The sequence below is a fragment of the Daucus carota genome, chromosome 6, assembly GCF_001625215.2.
Source record: "Daucus carota subsp. sativus chromosome 6, DH1 v3.0, whole genome shotgun sequence".
NCBI lineage: Eukaryota > Viridiplantae > Streptophyta > Magnoliopsida > Apiales > Apiaceae > Daucus > Daucus carota.
In genome coordinates, this window is record NC_030386.2 from 20,058,644 (window position 1) to 20,081,433 (window position 22,790).

The 22,790-nt window shown below is 34.2% G+C and overlaps 3 protein-coding genes across 3 annotated transcripts; all 3 read right to left on the bottom strand.

The window, feature by feature from the left end:
• Positions 1–151: 151 nt before the first annotated feature.
• LOC108228050 (uncharacterized) lies at positions 152–6,364 on the bottom strand. The gene is made up of 14 exons (XM_017403519.2): positions 6,084–6,364; positions 5,482–5,616; positions 5,228–5,384; positions 4,639–4,709; positions 4,402–4,461; positions 4,089–4,301; positions 3,415–3,543; positions 2,548–3,276; positions 2,146–2,338; positions 1,851–2,044; positions 1,632–1,736; positions 1,375–1,514; positions 669–947; positions 152–578 (listed from the first exon to the last, which is right to left on the bottom strand). The coding sequence occupies exons 1-14, from the start codon at positions 6,312–6,314 to the stop codon at positions 308–310; spliced, it is 2,907 nt and encodes a 968-aa protein (XP_017259008.1). The 5' UTR covers positions 6,315–6,364; the 3' UTR covers positions 152–307.
• A 4,996-nt stretch (positions 6,365–11,360) lies between these two features.
• LOC108225377 (uncharacterized) lies at positions 11,361–11,810 on the bottom strand. Its single transcript, XM_017400222.2, has one exon. The coding sequence runs from the start codon at positions 11,808–11,810 to the stop codon at positions 11,361–11,363; it is 450 nt and encodes a 149-aa protein (XP_017255711.2).
• A 1,140-nt stretch (positions 11,811–12,950) lies between these two features.
• LOC108226898 (glucose and ribitol dehydrogenase) lies at positions 12,951–14,718 on the bottom strand. Its single transcript, XM_017401891.2, has 4 exons — positions 14,291–14,718; positions 13,701–14,077; positions 13,215–13,573; positions 12,951–13,135 (listed from the first exon to the last, which is right to left on the bottom strand). The coding sequence occupies exons 1-4, from the start codon at positions 14,558–14,560 to the stop codon at positions 13,113–13,115; spliced, it is 1,029 nt and encodes a 342-aa protein (XP_017257380.1). The 5' UTR covers positions 14,561–14,718; the 3' UTR covers positions 12,951–13,112.
• Positions 14,719–22,790: the final 8,072 nt, after the last annotated feature.

Below are 22,790 nucleotides of genomic sequence, written 5' to 3' on the forward strand. Positions count from 1 at the left end.
CTTTTTTTTTGTTTGCTCAAGCATCACTTTTTCCATCACATTTGATATTGATATTACATCTCTCAAAGGAATTGTGCAAAGTGAATCTCATTCTTGGCTGCATTGCAATACACTAGATATATAAACAGTAACATATTAATCAGTTCAGTAATTCGACAAAAATATCAATATATTGCACCAATGAACAGCCACCAAGAAGTTTCAGGAGAAACGTGTATATCCTTCGATGACAGTATTTTGGGTATACAACTTCAACTATAAGGCTATAACACTATAAAAGCCTATTTCATCACAATGGAGCTAGGTCTTATCTTCTTCGTTTTTTGCCTTTACCTTTTCCTAATTGCCCAGATTTGTATGCATGTTCTTGTTCCTGGAGGAAAGCTCTTGCTTGACCGTACTTCTCAGCTCGTTCCTCCTCAAGTCTCATCTTTTCTTTGTTTTTCACTTCGGACAAGAAATAATTATCTTTTCTCAGTTCACGAGCTGCTCCTTTAGCTTCACTTTTTAGAAGCTTTCGCAACTTTTTGGCCTCAGCTCGTTCACGATCTGGATCATAGTCTCTACCCTTCACGAAACTGCAGGATGAAGTGCATATAAACAATTAGTATTTCACAACTAGATATAAATGTGACTGGATGTTAGAGTGTTCAAAAAAAGATACATACTTCTCTTCAAATTTCGGATTAAGCAACTTTATGGGCACTGGCTTTTGCTTCCGCATTTCTAAGGGACGACGCAAGGTGTGATGCTCATCAGCCTTCTTTTCTATGAGCTCAGCAACATTTTGGAGTTTAGCTTGTAATTCACTAGGCACGTGCACTTGTCCAGCCAGTTTCCGCAAAATATTTGAAAGTGGCAAGAATATTTCAGGGAAGGAGTTAAATCCTTCATAGACGGTAACATATCCACGTAGAGTTTCAATTACTGCTACAAGTATGCTTGCCCTGTGTAATTACAGAAACCTTAGAACATTCCCAACACAAACACTGAGTTCATATTGCAGCTATTCATTAGAGTGTCAAACAAGATTAACAATGTTAATAAAGTCTCTCTACATCTTAGTATGTGGGTCATGGCCCTTTTCTTTCTTTTGTAACAAATTTGTAAATGGGTCAGATGATCAACCAGTTGAAAACATCCAACTCATGCACCAGCTTTCTGCAAGTATCTGCTCACAATTAACTCTAGTTCTAGACTTCTAGGCTATGTACTCGATTCTATAATGACTATCACATATGAAATCAAGAATTAGTTCTATGCTCGACGGTTACATATGAGCATATGTACATAGAAACCAGGGACTACCAGAATTTCATTAAATTGGGGATAAACCAGTCGTAGCAATTATATGTAATAGCACTAGATACTTACCTAAATTCATCAGAAGAGAAATACGGGGAATCCTCTGGTAAATCCATTATTGAAAGGAAATTCAAAGGATGGATCTCATTTAGAGAGCCTTGTATACAAAGCAGAGGTTTGGGTGCTTTAAGTTCCATCAGATGATACAACTGCAATAATATAAATGTGTCAGCCACATTTGCTTAACTTAAGAACTGTGACTTTTAGATAATATCCATGTTACTTTACTACTGACAACCAAGTAGCAATAGTTCACCAGAGCAAACCTGAGAGTCATGGTATGCTCCAGATTTTTCATCGAGTGCTGCAACAAGTAATGTTTGAATAAATATTATGGCCTCGGGACAGAACTTCTGAGATTGTTTTGTGACCTTCAAGATAAATTTACCTTGGATCATTAGCATTCAATTTAATAAAACATGTCAACTGGATGGATTTGCAAACATAAAACTGGCCAAACGTAAAAGTGGCCAACGGGCACTTACAGACAGAACCATCGAGCACAAAAAGGATCCAATTGCCATATCCCGGCCAGAAACAATTGGGCAACGCATTAGATATTCACACATCAACAATATTGCAGGAGTCATAACTACATGCCGAAAATCAGAGCATGGAAATATCATAGACCACAGCCTCAAAAGAGATAAAGTCTTCAAAGAAGGCCAGCAAAGTCTTCCTGCAAAATGACATAATGCCACATATTAAATAACTAGCAAGGCACAGGAATGTCCAACATTTAGCAAGTCCTAGAAAATTTTCAATATCAGTTGGACCAACCTGATTCCTTCATATCTTCAACAAACTGCGTTCGTGTTCTACGTAGCCTCTGACGAGCGCATATGGCTGCAAAATATGGGATTTCGGTGCTCATCTTCATTAATGGCTCGACAAGCATATTTAAGAGTTTAAAGTTCAACGGTTTAGTGTTTGCCATGACAGAGAAATACTGCAATAATACACCATAAAAGACCTGGTAGGAAATTGGCAAGTTAGTTCAGTTGACAGATGAAACATACTGTATATAAGTTTGCAAATGTAAAGAGCTAAAATCATCTAAAAGAACAAGATCTCCATTCCCTTACATGTGTCTATAAGTTTCCAAAAATTCCTCGACAAATATCAACCAAATAGAACTCATTACCCTAAGTACTGGTAAAATAATAAAAAATAAGCACATACTTGCATCTTCTTTCGATTTTCTGCAGCAATAGAGATTGCATTGAATGTACGAATTCGCCTGATAGCCTCAATAATCTGACTCTCAGAACGATCTTTTAAAAGTAAAGATAATTCCTCTATATTTTTTGGAGCTTCAATAGTATATGGAAGGTCTTCTACTTTATTTAAAGGCTGCTTGGAAACTGCTTTTATGTTAGGATCTGACAAATTCATTTGCTTTTGCTTGATTGCGGCCAACTTTTTCTGGGCTTCTAATACATGGTCCTCATCATCATCATCATCATCATCATCATCATCATCTTCAGCATCCTCGTCATCATCATCAACACTATTTTCTTTATTTCCTGTTCTGCCACTTTCAATTTCCAAATCTGTATCAAACTTGTCATCATCACTTTGTTCCCAGTCCTTTAAAGATGAAGTCTTTTTGCAATCTTCGTCACTGTCATTATCATCATCCCCAGTTTCTTCTTCATCATCATCCCCACCACTCTCTGAGCCCTCAGAAGAGGTACCTTCTTCACTCTCAACTTCATCCGCATGTTTTTCCAACATATCATTTATCCAACCCAATTTAGTGTTTGTTTCTTCATTAGCAGTAAATGAATCACCAAGGTCGTCACCGGAAATAGATGTTAACCTCCTCTTAGAGGCATCTTCATTTCTGGAACCATCAACATCTTCGTCACTCGAGTCGTCAGCAGCATGCATCCGCTTCTGGCGCTCTTCCTATAATTACAGGTCATCAAACAAGTTAAGATAGCAAAGCACACCCCGAGAAGAAGGCGCTATAAAAGCCTTCACAAAAATAAAAATAGGAAATGCAAAAAAAAATACAGATAATAATCTGTCAAGAAATAAATATACCTCCAATTGTTCAAGTCGTTCTTTCTCCTCCTGTGCAATTTCTTCAGGAGTCTTTGTCCGATTTGATGGACGTGCGCGCCTATCAAGTACCATCTCATTCACAAGTTTGTCATAAGAATCAGGCTTTTCCTACAAGAGTCGATGTAAAAGTGAATGTCAAACTCCAGAGGACATAAGCAACTACATACATTTAATCCTTACAGATAAAATTACACCATTACGTTCAGACAAATAACCAATGTTGAATTGCACTGCCAGTGCTGGTATGTAATACCTTCATTAAATTTAAGGGAAGAAAACTTTATTAATTCAAAAAGATTGTTGATATATGCACACCCTAATAATTGCCCCAGTTTTTTTACCATGTAATGTTGATAAAATACATATAAATAAAGTTGAGCAATTTGAACCAACAATAAAATTACAGTGTGCATCAGTAAGTTAAGGGTGTCCATATATCACCAGCTTTAAAATGATGGAGATATTAAACACCAAACATGTTTTAACATAACAGGAAATGAAAAATGTACATAAGAGTACACATGAAAAAAAAAGAAGCTTTTAAACGACAAAACAGGAAGGTACAATATTCACATGTAGACTTTAAACTTAGAAAATGTAAATAATGAAACTATGAATGAAAATAAGAAAGGGCTGACAAGAATCTTTTCTACCTGTTGAAGAGAAACTATTTTTGGAATGGAAGACACTACATCGATCTTTTCTTTATTGTCTGAAGTGCTCTTGTTCACTAGAGCCTTTAAAGCATTTATTTTAGTTGGGTCTGTTAAGGCTAACAATGCCTCCGAATTCACCAAAGATGTGAAGTTATTGTCTAATTGTTCAAGGAACTCTACATTTTCTTCTTTGTCCTTTGCTTTTTGTGCCTGGTAGGATATGAAGAGACAAGGGTAAAAATTCACCAACAAACAATATGAGTTATTCTGGTAAATATAGCAGAATGAACAATGTTAACATGGTCATCACCTTAAAATATTTACTCTTGGAGATCAACTCCTCCATCACTTCCTTCTTAGTTTTACGCCTCTACAACACGAAAATTATCAAATTAATACAATAGATTAGGTCAGTAAACATCACTAACTGTGACATCATGTGATCACTTTCACTGCTCTTCAGTTTCTTCGATCTGGTAATAATTTAAACTACCAGAAATATGCCAGAAGGAAATAGTGTTGCAACTTATAACAGAATCCAACTCACATTTTCTTCTCCTCCTTCTGAACTACCCTGACTACCGTGGCCAATAAGATGCTTTAAGATGGCCGATCTCTCTGTACAAAGGAATAAGCAGACAAGCTAAGGTCAATTGCATAAACGCGTGTAGTGAATGGACATTTTGAGAGGTAATCATAAACGCAAAAATCAAATTTGTCGAATCAATAATATTGCAACTTTTACTGCCTAAAAGAAATCAAGATCACTGAGATAAGTTGTGGATGCTACAATGTGTATTCTGTAGTAGTACACAGCAGCGAAGATAAAGAGAGAGAACTGATTCTTTCAAGAAGACCAAAATTGATGAAGAAAAGTGACATGCCATTCTAGTATGTGAATGCCTGCGCTTAGTTCATCGGTTACTAATTTTCTGTAATCTACTCCGTGCTAGGTCTAATGTGAGTTTGTGAACAAATGCAGTGTGTTAAATAATGAATTGACCAGGCAACGCATGTACATGCTGATAGAATTAAATTTCCAAAGCATACAAAATATGAACACTTCAGCATAATAAGCATATGCAATCAACTATATACGCATTCAGGGATTCAATATAACAAAGAAAAAGATTTACTTTCACTCTCTCCAAGTTCCTTATCTACATCATCTTCAAATGGTACATCGTCCTCAAAATCATCCTTTTCAGGAAATGAGCCTAAACCTGACTCTTCAAACTCATCCTCATCTTCTCCATCAGACAAGTTATACTTGCTCCTCTTACCTAGTTTTAACTACGGAAAATAAAAAAAAATATTATTATAACCAACATACCTAAATATGCAAGTCACTTAATAAACGTAACAAGAACAATGCCATGCAAAAGAGTACCTGACGTTCGCGTTGAGACCTCAAAATTGCCTTGTCAAACTCAGGAAGCCCCTCAGTTTGCTCTCCTATTCGCTTATCCACAAAAACAGAAGACTTCCCACTCTGCTCATAATCTTTCAACAGCGTCTTGGTTCTCTGCAATCCAAAACACTAATCATCACATTCCTACTCACACACTTCCCGCAATATCTCCCTTCTATCCACTCCAATCCAAAACACAATATTTCACATTCCTATCTACACACTTCAACTCTCACACAAAAATCACGCATTTACCCCCAACAAGCCTATACATTATCCCCATCAACTCCCCCCTTCCCACACACAAACACCACAACATACAATTTATTCATCAATACATATCCATTGCATTCACATTTATTCATTTATCAAGACTATTCATTTACTAAAAAACACTATCCAATTTATATCAGGACCTAAAAACTCATCCCTTTATCGAGATTATCATACTCAATTATCAACATATATCTACTGCATTCACACTTATTCATTTATTATATATCTATATAAATAATATCCAATTTATATCGGGATTAAAAAAGATTATTCATTAACATAACCGAAACAAGAAAAGGCAGGACCTTTTGGATAGCGAGAGAGCGAGCGAGGCCGAGCCTGCGTTCCTCGCCTTTACGCTTCTTCCCCAAGACATCGAACTTCCGGCGCGACCAAATGGTCTCAAAGGGGTTCAATTTGGTAGCTTGCACTTTCTTCATCGCAATTGAGTCCGGCTTTAACTTACTGCCCTTCTTCTTCTTCTTGGAGTCATCGTCTTTGCGATTCGAATTGGAAGGTTTGAGAATCTTCACCATTGTTGAATTCAAGAGAGCTCGGAGATGATTATTTTTGTTTGATTAGCTGGGGTTTAGGGTTTAAAGGAGGAGGAGAAGAGGTGGTTGGGCTTTTTATTGGGCCGATCAGGGGTTGGGCTGGTTTTTTTAAAAAAATAAAATTGTGAATTTCTTTTGTCTTTAAATTTCTTTTGCTTGTCTTAACTCTGGGAAAATGAAAACCCCCCTTCAAGGCTTCGACTTTCACCAAATTTATTGTTTTTATGTGAGTTCCATCTAAAATAGTAAAATTATATAATTACCATACCAAACCAAACCAAACATACGTAAAATGTACGCAGACCATGCCCCTACCCTTAAAGTAGAGATGCTGTTTCCGTGAATATCTCCGGTTTAGTGTACAACAAATAAATAATGTGTGATACGATGTTAATATAATAACTTACCTCATGACCTTCTTCACACGGGACTTACCTAAATTATCCCTGATTTTTGATCGTGAAAAGAGATATGAAACCGGATAAGAACCGCTATTGCACTCTTTCTTTAATTTATTTGATTCCTTCTTGTATAATCTATCTATCGATTCTCCTTCATCTACAGTGTCAAAGCAATAACCACCAACACACTAACCGCGGTTTAATCTGTCCTGCCGATTTCTTACCATCGATTTCGCACCACACTTGATTTACAAGCATGCCTGTTACAGATGGAATAACCACCCGTCCGATTCACAACATTCCATGATGGAATTTTCAAAAAGTAACAAGGAGATTAGCATATTGGATTTACAAAACTTCCAGGAAAATGCAACTCTAGTCCAATTCCCACCAACGATCGTAAGATCTTCTGTTCAAGTTACACTTCACCAAATAACCGCTTGTTCGAATATTTCTATTTACCCCAAAACTTGTCCGTGAGCGCAGCTTATAAACGAAAATTACTTTGCAGAGAAGTAAGACTGTCTAAACTCTTTTGGTGGTGTCAACATGTCCCATGAATATTTTGGAAAGTGAGGCTAAAAGGGATGGGGGTTTCGATATGAAAACAAGAAGGGTGTTGCGATAAAGTAATGTTATAGTAAAATTATATAATTGTTTATTACTATTTTTTTATATTTTTATTAATTGAAATATAAAATATTGATGATAAAGTTTGATATTACATGTATCATTTTCTATACAAGTTGATATATAAATCATCTTTAAAAAGAATTACTTACATTCAATTTTCCCATATTTATTATACACTTATATACATATACATCGAAAGATGCCGTGATTAAAATTTTAAATGGCTTTTAGTTTCGAAGATGCTAGCTACCACTGTCATTATATCCATCATTAATGTAAAAAATATCAGGATCCGGAAAAATGGACTCCAAATACCATTTAATAATTATATCTTGTACTGTTTTGATTTTACCAAAAACGCTACATAGTTCAGCGTTTTATTATTTACCTGACAAAACGCTAGTTTACGTAACGTTATGTTAGGTCAACACTGACATAACGGTACATTGTAGCGTCTAATTAGGTGAACTCTAATAGAACGCTACATTGTATAGCGTTTTGATGAAATTAAAACAGAAAAACGTTACACGATCTAGCATTTTCTCTCGAATTGAAAACGCTAGATTATCAGGCGTTGCTGGCTGGTATTCGGGAACATCTTTTCCAACTCTGTTATTCTGGATATTACTTATAGAAATTGCAAATCTGCAGCTGTATTTATGAAGTCAGAGAGCATGAATTATTTAGAAAAGAACTCCGAGAATATAAAATACTCATGAGAACAACAAACACAACTATCGGAATTGAAAAGCAATGCACTACACATATGGCTGTTATACCTTTTATACATGTTTGTAGGCAAATAATAAAAGTGAGATAAAGATAAAGATTGAGTTTCAACGAGGATTCTTGGAGTGGGGACTTCTAATTGTATCTTAAATCACTGGGAGCTCATTCAATAATAGTGAGGAGCTTTTCTTTTTTTTTTTTGCCAGAAGAAAAAAGATTTCATTGAGACTTTAAATCATTCAACAATACATGAAGATCAGGATGAGTATCATTCACTCTCCATATACGATCAGCTATAGAACTACAACTCGCTAAGAAGTGAGCTACGTTATTCGCAGATCGCTTAAAAAATCTAAGTAGGCCTTTGTCTTTTAATTCCTCCAGTAGTAACCTGCAGTCTTCAACTATTCCCCCAAGTACGATAGTAGGGCTGATGAACCCCTAATTGCCTGGACTGCTACTAGGCAATCAGTTTCTACTATTACATCTTTCATTTTATGCTCCTTAATCCAACTTAGAGCTTCTTTGATTCCCAGAGCTTCAGCACTCTCTGGTGCGCTTTGGCCTGATCTGCAGCTTGACCTGGCTGCTGGCTTCAATCAAATCTCCCCTATGATTTCTGGCCACAAAAGCAAAGCTAAAACGATTGTATGAAAGAAAGACCGCAGCATCAGTATTCACCTTAGTCTTGTTTTCTGTTGGTAAAGTCCATAACTCAGCACCATCCTCACAGGTCATCATGCCCAGGAATGGTTGAAAAGGTTGTCCTGAGCTTTTTTCCATTGACTACGAACCACTTTTGCTGACTCTACGACCTCTGTAATCTCCAACCCCCTTTGATTCCATACCAGATTATTTCGACACTTCCATATCGCCCAACAAAGCATAACTCCCATCTGCCTCTTTTCTACCATCCATCCACCCAATATGCTCTCGCTAGCCAATCCTGATACGAATCCTGAGTATTTCCTTGAGAAAATATACCAATCCTCACCCAGCACCCCTGAGCATAAGAACAATTTAATAGCACATGATTTATAGTCTCGAGTTCCATGTTGCAGAAAGGACAGAAAACATTTAGGTTCACATGTTTTTGGCACAGCATTACTTTTGTAGGCAAACAGCCAGTTGCTGCTCTCCAAATGAAATGCTTCACCTTTGGAGGAACTTTCAAATTCCACAGCCGCTTCCAAACACTCTTATTTCCACTTATATTGTTGTTAGGCTTACTTTCCTGCAGAAGAATATAAGCAGACTTCACCGAATAGAAGCCAAGTTTCTCCTTCCTCCAGTACCACCTATCGACTTCATCATTACAAAGAGGGATTGATAATATTAAGTTGGCATCTCTTGTCACAAAAATATCCTGTATAAGATCTTCGTCCCACCTCCGCTCTCCTGTGATCATTAAGGTTGAAACCTCTAGGAGTTACTCTTAGTTAACTTAGTTTGAAGCTTGTTGGGATGCAATCCCATCTGATTGCATCCCTCACCTGATTTTATATAAACGTCGAAACTTAGACCATTTCGACCATCTCCAACTCATCATAATCCTTGCTTATATTTTAGTCACCAAAAAGATTTTAGAAATTTTCACTCAGAACATCCATTCCAAACACAAACATCCTTGCCCAAGAACTTTATATGAGAAAAAATAATCTTTGCAAATGGGAAAGCAAAATCAATCGCTAAAACATGTCACTGCATCAATATAGGTAAGCAATGCAGGTAGTAGTTTACATCTCCATGCTCTATTCGGCACAAAAATTCTTGCCCAAAAACTTTATGAAGAAAAAATGATCTTTGCAAATGGGAAAGCACAATCAATCGCTAAAACATGTCACTGCATCAATATAGCTAAGCAATGCAGGTAGTTTACATCTCCATGCTCTCTATTCGAATATAAGTGAAAATGTATCTAAATGTTAATCAACTGTTAAATTTAAAACATAGGTAACGAATATAAGCAAACCCGTTGAAGTAAAACAATTTCTTGCTTCCTCAAATTTAACAGAATCGCTATTTTATAGTAATAGTTTAGATACGAATATAAAATCCCATTGGAGTTGCTCTTACAAGTTCAATATACACATATGATATATCCGTATCATACCGAAGAAATTTCATAGTTGTCAATGTTGAAAGGTCCAATGCAATTTCAACCACCATCACGAATATGTGCATACATATTGTCAGGATTTTCACATTCATCTATAATGTACTTTGGTTTCTCTCCCCATGTACCCAAATCAATAAAGACAGCACAAGAGCGGAAGCCTTAGAGAACAGCAGCATATTGGATTTCGGAAAAATCTACAGACAGCAACTACAGCTCAGCTTATTGGCCATCACCTCTTCAGTGAAACCAGTACCGCAAAATTGTAATGTGATCGAATTCATACTCTTCAATTAGAATGGATGAAAAACATTATGAAGGCGTACAATGACAGCAGGAGCTAGTTCTTAAGTTCTATTTGAGGGTAAGCCAGCCATTATATGTTGACATTTAACTGTATGGACATTGACATCTAACTGAAAAGAATAACCAAATGATTCTACATATATCATGTGCCTGGCGAAAATACTTTTGTCTTAAATCTTCAAAAAAAAAACCCTGAAAACCAGCTATCATAATATCCTCCTGTCAAGAACGTGACTTCGTTTGTTGTATGTGTTCATGCAGTATAGCAGATTAAATACTACTCAGGTACAACTTACAAGTCAATAATACATTCCTTGAATACTATTAGATTATACTAAGTGCATTGTTAAGCTCTGCGTTGTGACCAAAAACTATATAGAACACAATATTATAGAGGCAAGCTAAATGTTCATTCATATCAAATCAATTTGTGCACTTCTTTTCAAAAGTTAAAGCTAAAACGGAGAACCAAACTATAAGAATATACAGCTTACCTAAATATTTCACTGCTAAACATGAGGGACAACCTCCATGTTAAAGACTTGGACAAACTGACTCTCGATTGATCTTTACTCGGGAATATATAACTTGAACTGATCATCTCAGTTGCATACAGAAAGCCATTTGCTAGGCATCAAGCAAAATGAATCCCATGTACTTAACATATGATCACAATAAAATTTGCATTCCTATCAACTCATCCTGTGCACTTTCTCCCAGACTAAAAGCAAAATTGATTGTAAAAACACAATACTCGTCAGCTGTAAAAATCATCAGGTTAACCATAAATTTCCAAACTATCTCTTCATTTGCATACAAAAAACCGAAAACTACAAAAATGACTCATCTCGACCAAATCCTACTTCTTCTCCTCCCTCTCCTAAAAACATCTGCAACCCTGAAACCCTTACCCCAATTCCACAACCTCTCCCTTCTCATCCCCAAACCAACGAAAACAGCACAAGAACAAACCCCTAAAAACCAATCCTGAACATCAATTTTCCCCCAAACACCACAAACCCCAACCAAACAAAACACCAAGAATCCAAGAATAACATCAACACTCACTTCTTTCCCAAAAACAAACCATACCCAGATGCCTAAAACAATCAAGAACCCTAAAAATCCAATCTTTTTCCCCTTTTTCCTCCCATCAAACCCTCCCCACCCAAAATCCTTCTTATTAAACCCTAACCCACCTCCATTTCCACCCCCAAACTCTCTCAAAACCAAATGCAATGGCTCTGGTATAATATTAAGCTTTGTTGCTATCAAATAAGCTGATTGTAACATAATCTTGACTGATCTTTGTGACCCATATCTTGTTTTCTTGTTTCTTGCACAAATAACTGGTTTTTGGATCTGGGTTTTGTTGGAATTTGAGTAATATAGTGAGAAATTTGAGGGTTTGAGAGATGAGTGGGGCAGTTTTGTAGAAACTGGGCTGATTGAAAAAGGGTTTGGTTTGAAGAATGCATAGGCTTGTGTATGTATAGATTTGGATTGATGGACTGTAAGCATTTTCTTGGTTAGTTTTGTTTCTCTTCTGCAACAAAGAAGAAGCAGCGATTGAAAATAATAATAAAAAATGAAAATGAAAAAGAAGTGACCGTTTGAAATCTTACTTGAACGGGGAGGTTTCTCGAATTCTTGTAGTAGATTCGATTTGAATGGCGGAAAACTAAAAATTTATTTGGTCACGAAAAGAATTGACATGTAGTATTTCCATTTTCCAGCTGGTAAATCACAATGGTTTAGATTTATGCAGAGAGTATTCTAAATTTTTTGTCAAATGTGTGCTGATAAAGAGAAGATTTTAATTAAATAGTTTATGCATATATATAAAATTATTATTATTAATATTATGAATTAAATTAATTAAACATTGTCAATAATGATTTAAGAAAAAGTTTGAGAACACTTTTTTTATAATATCGAGTAGCTTTCTATACAAGAGTCTGGCAAATTTAAAATAAAATATCTTAATCAGGGTCCTTCAAAATTTCATATATCATTGAGAAAATTTTGTAAATATAAAATTACAAAGGTTATCATTTTATAATATTCAAAAAAATAATCAAAATTTTAATAATTTCGATTCATTATCACTAAATTTTTAAAGTTCAGTTCAGCTATTCTGGGGAATTGTAGAATCTTTTGTATTCTCGACTCTTGATCATTGATTAATATATCGAAAATGTTTGACTAGGCCAACGTAATATTGTTACTATTGTTAGTGATCAACAAGTTTCAGTTAAAACAGCTTCAAAACCTCATTATCCTTTTTTGTTGGTGCTGGTGCATAATCTTCAGAACTCAGAAGCATGATGAAATTTTAAATCACACTGCAAGATTAACTCAACAAGACCAACAGAAACACACATTTTATAGTACAACAGAAGAAACACAAATTTTTACATTACAACACTTGCTTATGGTTATTACACATACAAGAGACTTCACAGAACTACACAACTCTCATACATATCAAACAAGCCAGACTCATAACAACCACCAGAGAACTACTAGCTCATCAGTAGCTGCAGCATATCCCAGATCTCCCCATCAAGCACAGCATTTTGAGTTTTTGACACATTAAGCATTAACAATAGTCCCACCTGCAAATTAGTTACAAGATTCCATTACTTTAAGTACCAACAAAATTCTGATCACCAGTACTATGAAGTGAAGCCTTACCATTTGGATGAAGAACTTGTCCGGTGTAATACGAGGAATCAGCATTAGAAGCAAGGAAAACATAGGCTGTGGCAACTTCAATTGGCTGACCAGCCCTTTTCATGGGCGTCTGGCTACCAAACTTTGCACTTTCTTCCTCATCGAATGAGGCCGGGATCAGTGGCGTCCAGATTGGACCCGGGGCTACGCCATTGACACGAATGCCTTTCTCGGCCAGCTGCAGGGCAAGGCCTCTGGTGAACGCCACGATGGCGCCTTTGGTTGAGGTGTAGTCCAGCAGCTTTGCATTGCCCTTGTATGCATTCACTGAGGTTGTGTTGATTATGCAGCTCCCTTCCTTCATATGCTTCAAGGCATGCCTAATCAACATAATTGATGGCTCGATGTCAAGAAAATACGATATGATCATGTTAACTGACCCGTTCTCCTAAAACCTCGAACGAGCAATTTAAAGAGTACTCGAAAGACTAAAATAAGAAACATTACCTGGTGAGAAAGAAGTAGGAAAATATGTTAGTCCTAAACACCCTCAAAAGCCTCTCCTCATCAATCTCCTCGACTGTGGAGGCCTTGTACTGCTCTGCTGCATTGTTGATCAAAATATCGATTCTGCCAAATGCTCTCACAACCTCATCGACCACTTTCTTGCAATTCTCATCAAATCCCAAGTCGGTCGCCACCGCGATCGGATCTTTAGCATCAGAGCTCTTGGCCTTCTTTATCATCTCCAGGGTGTCCTTAGCATCCTTGTCCTCTTGACCCTTCACATAAGTGAAGGCTATAGTGGCCCCTTCTAATGCAAAACAATGGCATACTGCTCTTCCGATTCCTGAATCCCCACCGGTCACCAGTGCCACCTTGCCCTGCAACACAAATTCATCAATGAAAAATGAAATACATAAATTTCGAGTCCAAGATACCAATACAGCACAAGTGGAACTAGGATTTCGAGACAGTCAAAATCGAAAATAGCAATTATTTTTTTTAAAGGTAAGCTGCATTCAAAATTAAATTATATTGAAAAAGATACTAATATAATATCAGTCGGAACTGTAGTTTAGACTGAGCGGTCTTACTTGGAGTTTGTTAGCGGGCTTGTAATCATGACTAGTGGCCTGAGGGGTGGGGTCCATGACATGCTCTTTCCCCGGCTGAGCATCCTGCTTCTGCGGAGGAAACTGACTGCCCTGTGACGCCATTCCTCTCCGAGACACCTCTCTCCTCCCCTCAGAACCTGAACTAAAACCCGGGAGATTCGAACGGACTGCTGGAGAGCTGTAGCTTGTGCTGATGGGATTTGTGCTGATTGCCAAGACTCTTGAAACACAAAGAAACCGAGAAAACATGGGAGGCCTAATGCGATGGGGATTGTGTTGTGTGTACGGTGTGGTGGAAGTGATGATTTATATAGTCGAGATTGCAGAATGAAAGGTGGGCATGAGGGGATGTGGGACACGTGGCGAAGTTGTAACACTTGTAGGTGGCACGTGGCGTGTGGAAGCGTGTGAATAGGACACGTCGCTAGAAACGGGCGTCACTAGGTGATGAGTAAGCTGTATCATTTACGTTCTTCTATTGTACCTGGATGGATTGGAGGCTTGTTGTAGCTATGTAATTGGCGAAAGAATTAATTACCAAAAAAACTATTAAACTTATGTGATTTTTTCATTATAATCATAAAACTGTTTTTGTTGCAGAATAATGCAACTAAGTAATACAAAATCAATTTGGCATAACCCAATTTTAATGAATTTCTAATCATGGTTAATTCAGAGCTGACATGAATGTCAAATGCAGCACAAGCAGCACAAGGCATCAATTTTTTTAATTTAATTTTAAAATTTTACATAATTTATTATACATACATAAAAAGTCAGCTATATTAACATTTTTTTTTGTGTATAAAAATTCATATGATAAATTTTTATTTAGAAAAAATAATAAAATAATTTATGAAACAAAATTTTTTAGAGGTATTAAAATACGTGTCAAACTCTCGTTTTCACATCACCAAAATATTGCAAACTACGACAATATTTTAATAATGCTAATAATCAAATCCGAATCTAACATCACATCCGTGACAAAAAAATCATAGTTTAGTGCTAAGTTTCTAAATACACAATAAGTTTGGTGGCGAAAAATCTATTTTTTCTTATATAAAATTATCAATTCGATATAAATTAATATAAATCGCATGAAAAATAATTGATCTACAGTACCTGATAAACGGTGGTTTCAAAAAATCACACTAACATCGTCGCCTTCGAACATAATTTTAGTACGCTCTGCGTTTGTGTAGATTGTGAATTAAGATTTTGACCCTTAATGAGATAGTAAAAGTATTAATAAAACCCATGTACCAAATAATTTAATTAATAACTTGATAATATATGCGGCATCCATATTAATTTTAACTTAATCATGGTTATGAAATAGTAAGATTGGGTTTTTTAAATAATGTTTTTTGAAGTTACTTGCATTATCCTGCAACAAATATACTATTATGGTTAAATTGAAAAAAACACGATAGTTATATAGTTTTTTTGGTAATTAAGTCTTGGCGAAAATATAAATGTATGATTTTGAATATTGTTTTTCTGTTCTATTTTTTATCTATGTCGTTTTTAGTATAATTCATTCTTAATAATATTAATTTCAAAAGTCTACGATAATATAACGATATATAAGTTACATTTTTGACAGTTACGTATCTTTATTTGTATTTTAATATTTATAACAATGACAATTTTATTTATCAATGACATAATATGAGTAAAGTTGTATGGAGTACACAAAATATTGGAGTATTGGAGTACAAAGTTGGATAAAATGTAATCTATTCATCTAAATTTCAATTTTTTTGTTCAATAATATTCGTAAACATTAAATAACCTGCACATTATGTTCTACACAACATAAACATTGTAATTTAAGGTAGAATAATGACTTTTATAAATTACAGGACTCTATGTTCTGCAATATAACTAATAAGCAGAACAATAATGTTAATACTTGTAAAAGTTGAAAGATATTAACGATTGATAGACAATTATGTGCAAGACAACTTATAAATGATAGATTGTATATAAATTTGTATAATCAAATATATTATTTATGATTAAACAAAAAAAATTAAGACTTGTACTCCAATACTCCAATGTTTTTGTGTACTCCATAGAACTTAATTAACTATATATATATATATATAGAGTTAAGTTCTATGGAGTACAAAAAAAATTGGAGTATTGGAGTACAAAGTTTGATAAAATGTAATCTAGTCATCTAAATTTCAATTTTTTTTGTCCAATAATATTTGTAAATATTTGACAACCTGCATATTATGTTCTGCAACATAAACATCGTGATCAAATGGTAGAATAATTACTTTTATAAATTATAGGACTCTATGTTCTGCAATATAACTAATAAGCCGAACAATAATCTTAATACTTGTTAAAGTTGAAAGATATTAATGATTAATTGACAATTATGTGCAAGACAACTTATAAATGATAGATTATATCAAAATTTGGATAATCAAAGATATTACATAGGATCAAACTAAAAAATTTTGATTTGTACTCCAATACTCCAATGTTTTTATGTACTCCATAGAACTTAACTCTATATATATATATATATATATATATATATGCCAACATTCCAGGGAGGGACTCCTTATATGGAGTTACATAGTGCGCCACTATAAATCATCAATTTTATTATAAATTCTGTTATAGAATACATATGAAACGTGATTATAATATAAAATACTATAAAATAAATCTATTTTAAGTAATTTAACACTTAAAATTTGATTAAAAAAAGTATATTTTCGATACTGATTCTACAACAGAATAATTCTGGATGATTATTATTCTGTTATAGAATCATGTTGAGATATTGCATAATTTTAGATGATCTTTGGAATAAAAAAATTGTATAACTTCGTTTTCGGTTTAATAATCAAAATTTGCAATTATATTTCATAAAAAATATAATAGAATATATATTATGTATATATTTATAATGGTGTGCTACGTAACCCCATATAAGAGGGTATGCTATGGAGTGCTACCCATACATATATATATATATATATATATATATATATATATATGTGTGTGTGTGTGTGTGTGTGTGTGGACTACATGGAATTTTGTTCATATATATATATATATATATATATATATATATATATATATATATATTCTAATTTTATTACAACTATATTCACATATATTATATAGTTAGAATTTGAAAACATTTTCTAATCAAATATTTATAATAATATAATATAAGAGTATCTACAATCATAAAAAATCATTAGCTAAAAAGTGAGTTGACATACTAAAAATAAAAAAATATAACTGACCTCTATAAAAATTCACATTTTTATCATTTTTAAACCTTGTCTATAATTTAGTCAACCTCGTATCGATGGCTAAATTTGTCGAACCTTGTTTGTAATTTTTTTTTAAAAAGAGTACACATCATTTATTATCATACTGAACTGATATATTCTATTTTAACAATCTAAAATATTAATAACATTCTATTTTTAAATTATATCCAACCAACATAGTCAATACCATTAAAGCAAAATGTCTTAAAAATTCAGCAAATTTTACATAATGTCTTACATATCTAATTTAACCGACGATTATAACCGACCCTACTAGAGATGCTTTAAGACCATCTCCAACCATCGAAAGACCCTGGCTAAAAAATGAGTTGGCATATAAAAATAAAAAATATAGCCACCCTTTTGAAAAAATTCACATTGTTGTCTATAAGTTTAGTCAACCTCTTATGGATGACTGTATTTGTCGAACTTCTGCACTCTACAGGCCTATATTAGTCGACCTCTTAAAATATGGATCAGACTTGTATTCGGATAACGGGGTATGTATAGAATTAGGGTTTGGAGACTCTTTATATATCGATTGTGTTCTCTCATTCTTTTATAATCTTGTGCAAGTCGCCTAGCTTTTTCTTCCTTTTTATTACAAAATTCGTAGGGTTTTTATTCACACAAATCAGCTGTTTTGTAAAATTCGTTGTAAATTCAAATCTTATCGGAATTCGATGATTTTTGATGTTCCGGAAATCTCTTTCAATTATCTACACCTTTTGTTCACAATATTTTCTCAGATTTGTTTTCGAATTGTTCTCAAAATCCCAAAACTTATTCAGATCCCGTTTTAATCTTTTCATTATGGATTAGCAGACGTTTTATTTAATTCCCGATTTGTTATAACCCCGATTTTGATGAGCCATACTGTTTCGGAAAGGTCTTTTCGTCCTCTACAACTTTTGTGTTATGAGTTTTTCTATTAATTGTCATTTAGTGGGTCAAAACAGGTGATTATCGGGCTGGGCAGTTAGAATGCATGGAGGATTTCAGAGTCTATGATGAGATGATTTTGGTTGCTTGCTAAGGATTAATTATATGATCTAAGATGATGTTAATTATTGGTTTTCGGTGTTGAGGTAAGTTTTTGATCGGTATTTCTAGTGTTTTAAAATTTATGTGTTATATGTTTATATTTGATTGTATAAATTTGGGCTAAGTGATTATTGTTAGGTCCAGATACGATTGTAGAAGGGGGGGGGGTTGAATACAATCGTCACAAAATAATCGCGGCGGAATAATCTGATCGGAGTTTAACTTGTTAATCAGATTTAAATTAATTAATATAACAATTTTTAAGTCGTTATATAATTAATATGGTTCGTTTTAATGTTCACTAAATTTCGTAGAATAAATTCGACAGGATGTATTCTAGTTTAGTGAATAAAACAACCGAGTGATCAAAGCACAGGAAACTGTGGATATAACGAATAGCAAGTTACAAACAACTTGAAAGTTTACAAAGCTTTGAACACTTACAAATGAAGAGGTGAAGGCCTATTTATAGGCAAATCACTTGAACTTGTATGACAAAGTTGGTATGACCATGCTACAAAGATCAGTATGACAATGTGAGCTCATGTCATGCTACAATTGAAATCAGTATGACAATGTGAGCTCATGTCATGCTGAAATAGAAATCGGTATGACATAACAGGACATTGTCATGCTGCAATTTTCGGTATGACAATCCATAGCATGACATATGACTTGGAGGTTAAGTCATGGAGTGGTATGACAATGTCTAGTAATGTCATACAGCATGAATTCGGTATGACAATTCATAGCTATGTCATACTGATTGAATTCGGTATGACAATGCATGGATATGTCATGCCAATTCGAATTCGGTATGACAATGCATAGATATGTCATGCCAGGTGAGAAAAGAAGCTTCCTGGTGCGGTATGACAATCTATATGATTGTCATACCGCGCCCAAAAATCAATATAACTTGATTTTAATTAATAAAATAATTCAATAATTATTCACTTAATTATATTAATCATATAAATTCATAAATTAAATTAATTCAAGTGTGAATCAATTTAATAAATAAATTACATAATTTATATAATTATTTTGAGATGTGAATAAATTAAAAGAATAATTCTATTGAGCACAGTCTTCAGCAGCAGGTCTTTTAACTTCCTCTAAAAGATCTGATTCTTTGTCTTGATTGAACGACCACCTATTGTTGATGTAGAATATTTAATCTGAGTAGCTGACACACAAATGTACTGTCTGGTTCATCTGTATCTAGCTGAATCAAATATTCTTTATCAATTAAACATTTGAGAAGTGGCTTGTTCGTCTAGTCTTTGTCTTCGTAGTTCTTCTTCATAAGTAGAAATAGTTTGGAATCTTCTGAATAAATAAAGTATTAAAACTTTATACCTTCTGGACTTCTGGACGTGCTACAAAATATTATTTGTACACTGAGGCTTGAACATATTAATGAACTTCTTCCAGTGGTGTGCAGCAGCATCCTGAAAGTCTTCAGACATATGATTTTAATAAATCACTTGACGTTCTTCGTACGGATTCCTTCAACAGTACTTGCTATTTACCTTGCCTTCTTATCAGAATTGAGTTGGTACCTCTTTAATTACAAATAGGCTAAACATATGCCTTTCAATTATATTTTGAATTGATTTCTGTTCTCGCATATGTGTGGTGTAGACGATGATTTTGGAAATCTGATTTATGCCATGGTTTGTGAAAATAAGAACAAGAATAAGGACCGAGTCACCGGGTTATAGTGACAGTTTTCAGAAAATTAAGGACCGTTATCACCGTGTTGTAGTGATCGTGGTATAAATTATGAGTTCTAAGTTATTGTTCAATATGTGATTGTGGTATCAAATAAGAATATGAAAGTGTTCTGAAAGTATTTGTTTCGTATATTGTTTTCGTATAAAAAAGTATATTTCATCGTATGTGTATACTTGTTACTTGGCCCGACTAGTTGGATCGATTAGTTGCTTGCTGAGCTGTATAGCTCATTACTTGCAATTCTCAAGTTTGGCATAAGAGCGAGTTGATTTGCATTGGATTTGGAGTTCGATGATATGAGATTTGGAGAACTTTGACACGTGGACTATAGAATTTTAGTTGCGCCTGTGTAATAGTCAACTTTGTGTTAGAATTTTAGATTAATAATGGTATTGTATTTTAGTTTTGAATTTAGTATTAATATTCCCAAAAGTCGGGATGTTACAGATACTTAACAGGATTAAGTTATATTTTTTGGAGTTGTATAATCATGTCTATGTTTAACTTGAATGCTTCACAATACATAGCGCCTGTTTGTTTCATACAAGCAGCTTGTGCTTATGACTTTTAGTTATTTTGACTCGTTTTTGTAAATAAGCAGAATCATGTCTATGTTTAACTTGAATGTTAACTTCTCTACCAGAGTTTCTACTTCTTTTGCAAAACACTTATTTACTTCTAACTTTTAATCCACCTCTTTACTTTAAACAAGAAATCAATTTTTTAAGTTTATCCAAACGGCCCTATAAATTTTTGGAAAATTCACTTTTAATTATAAAATTTATAAATACAAAATCATATTTTGATTATAATTCAAATAATAACAAGAATTGTTACATCATTTTATATTTACAATAATCTCATAAATTAAATTAATGTGAGTACTCTGTCATTAATATCACATCGTTTATATAATCCAGTTTCACCCATCTATTTACTATGTCTATTATACGAGAATACGCCTTTTACCTGAGCAAATTTATTCATCTGTAAAAAGACATGTTTATCCTTCCGAACCTACATAATTTATGCTTGAATAAATTTACTTATTATAAAAAGTCATATCCGTCCCTCCAAACTTGTATCCGGACTTGACTATATTCTGTAAAAACTGTTCCGTCCCGACTTCAATTCCAGTCTCGCTGTCATTCTTCTTCCTCTGCTGAAACTCCTCAAATTTATTCTTGAAATTGTAACATACTTTGATCACTGATCATTCCATGAATGTCATGTCCCATCTGGCTGCCTATTTCCCTCCGTTATTTGTGTGTATATATTGTAACATACATCGGATTTCTTTGACGCGTGTCTTCAGAGCTTCTATCCCTCTGACTACTTTAATCCATTATAGAAGAAAAGGGATGAGAAGAAGTTTGCGACTACTTCCGGTACGCGCCCAAATAGATTATCATGTTACATAATCATGGACCGGCAACATCTGTTTGATAAAATGTGTGAATGAAGTTTTTTATCATGATGAATTGTTTTCGAACTTCAGGTGATTTTGTATGTGAAATTTTATGCCGAGGTATTTGGTATGAATATGCTTGTAATTTGATGTGAAAACATGATTTGGTGTGTGCTCCTAGGCTCCAGCCAAGTGATTTTCAATTTTCATGAAGGATATGGCTGCCTTTTGCCTAATGTTGCGCCGCTATAAGAAAGAAGTGGTCTGGCCACTTCTCAGATCTCATGGACCAATGCAGCAAATAGATGAATGCAAGCATTTCATCAGATTCCAATTTTCACAATTTCCGGTCAGGTATACATGTGTTTTTACTTGGTGATTTTCAATTGTGTTGCACATTATGCATCCGGAGGCAGAATTACTTGGTTGTGTGGTTTAAAAACAATTTTGGCTCATTTTCTGATGATTGTATGTTCCAGTTTTTTCTTAGGATTTTTTCATTTTTATTAATAGCTTTTATGCTATCTAATTTCCACTTTGCCATGTGTTATGTATAGCACTTATCATTGTTAACGTATGTTGTATTTGTATTTGCATAGTATTTCCTCGGAAACCTATTGGATGCTCCATTAAGTCGTAAGCTGTCAATTCTTACCTAAACTTGAATTAATAATCTCAGTGCTTGTCCTCGCATTGATTTCTCATCCATTTTTTGTAGTTGATAATCCATAAATTTGTCCATTTTTGTGTTAAAATGGTTTTATTGTCCTATTATGCTCTTGTTTGTATCCGTTAGTGGTATTTAAATATATGATTTATTTAGTGTGATGATAAAACAAGTTTTAATCTGATCATGATTACAATAAGTTTGAGGTCTATACTGCTTAGAGGCCCCAGGTTAATCAGTGATATCAAAATATTGCGAGGGTAATCTCCTATCAGCGGTTCTAGAAGTACACTTGATTTTCTTTCCATG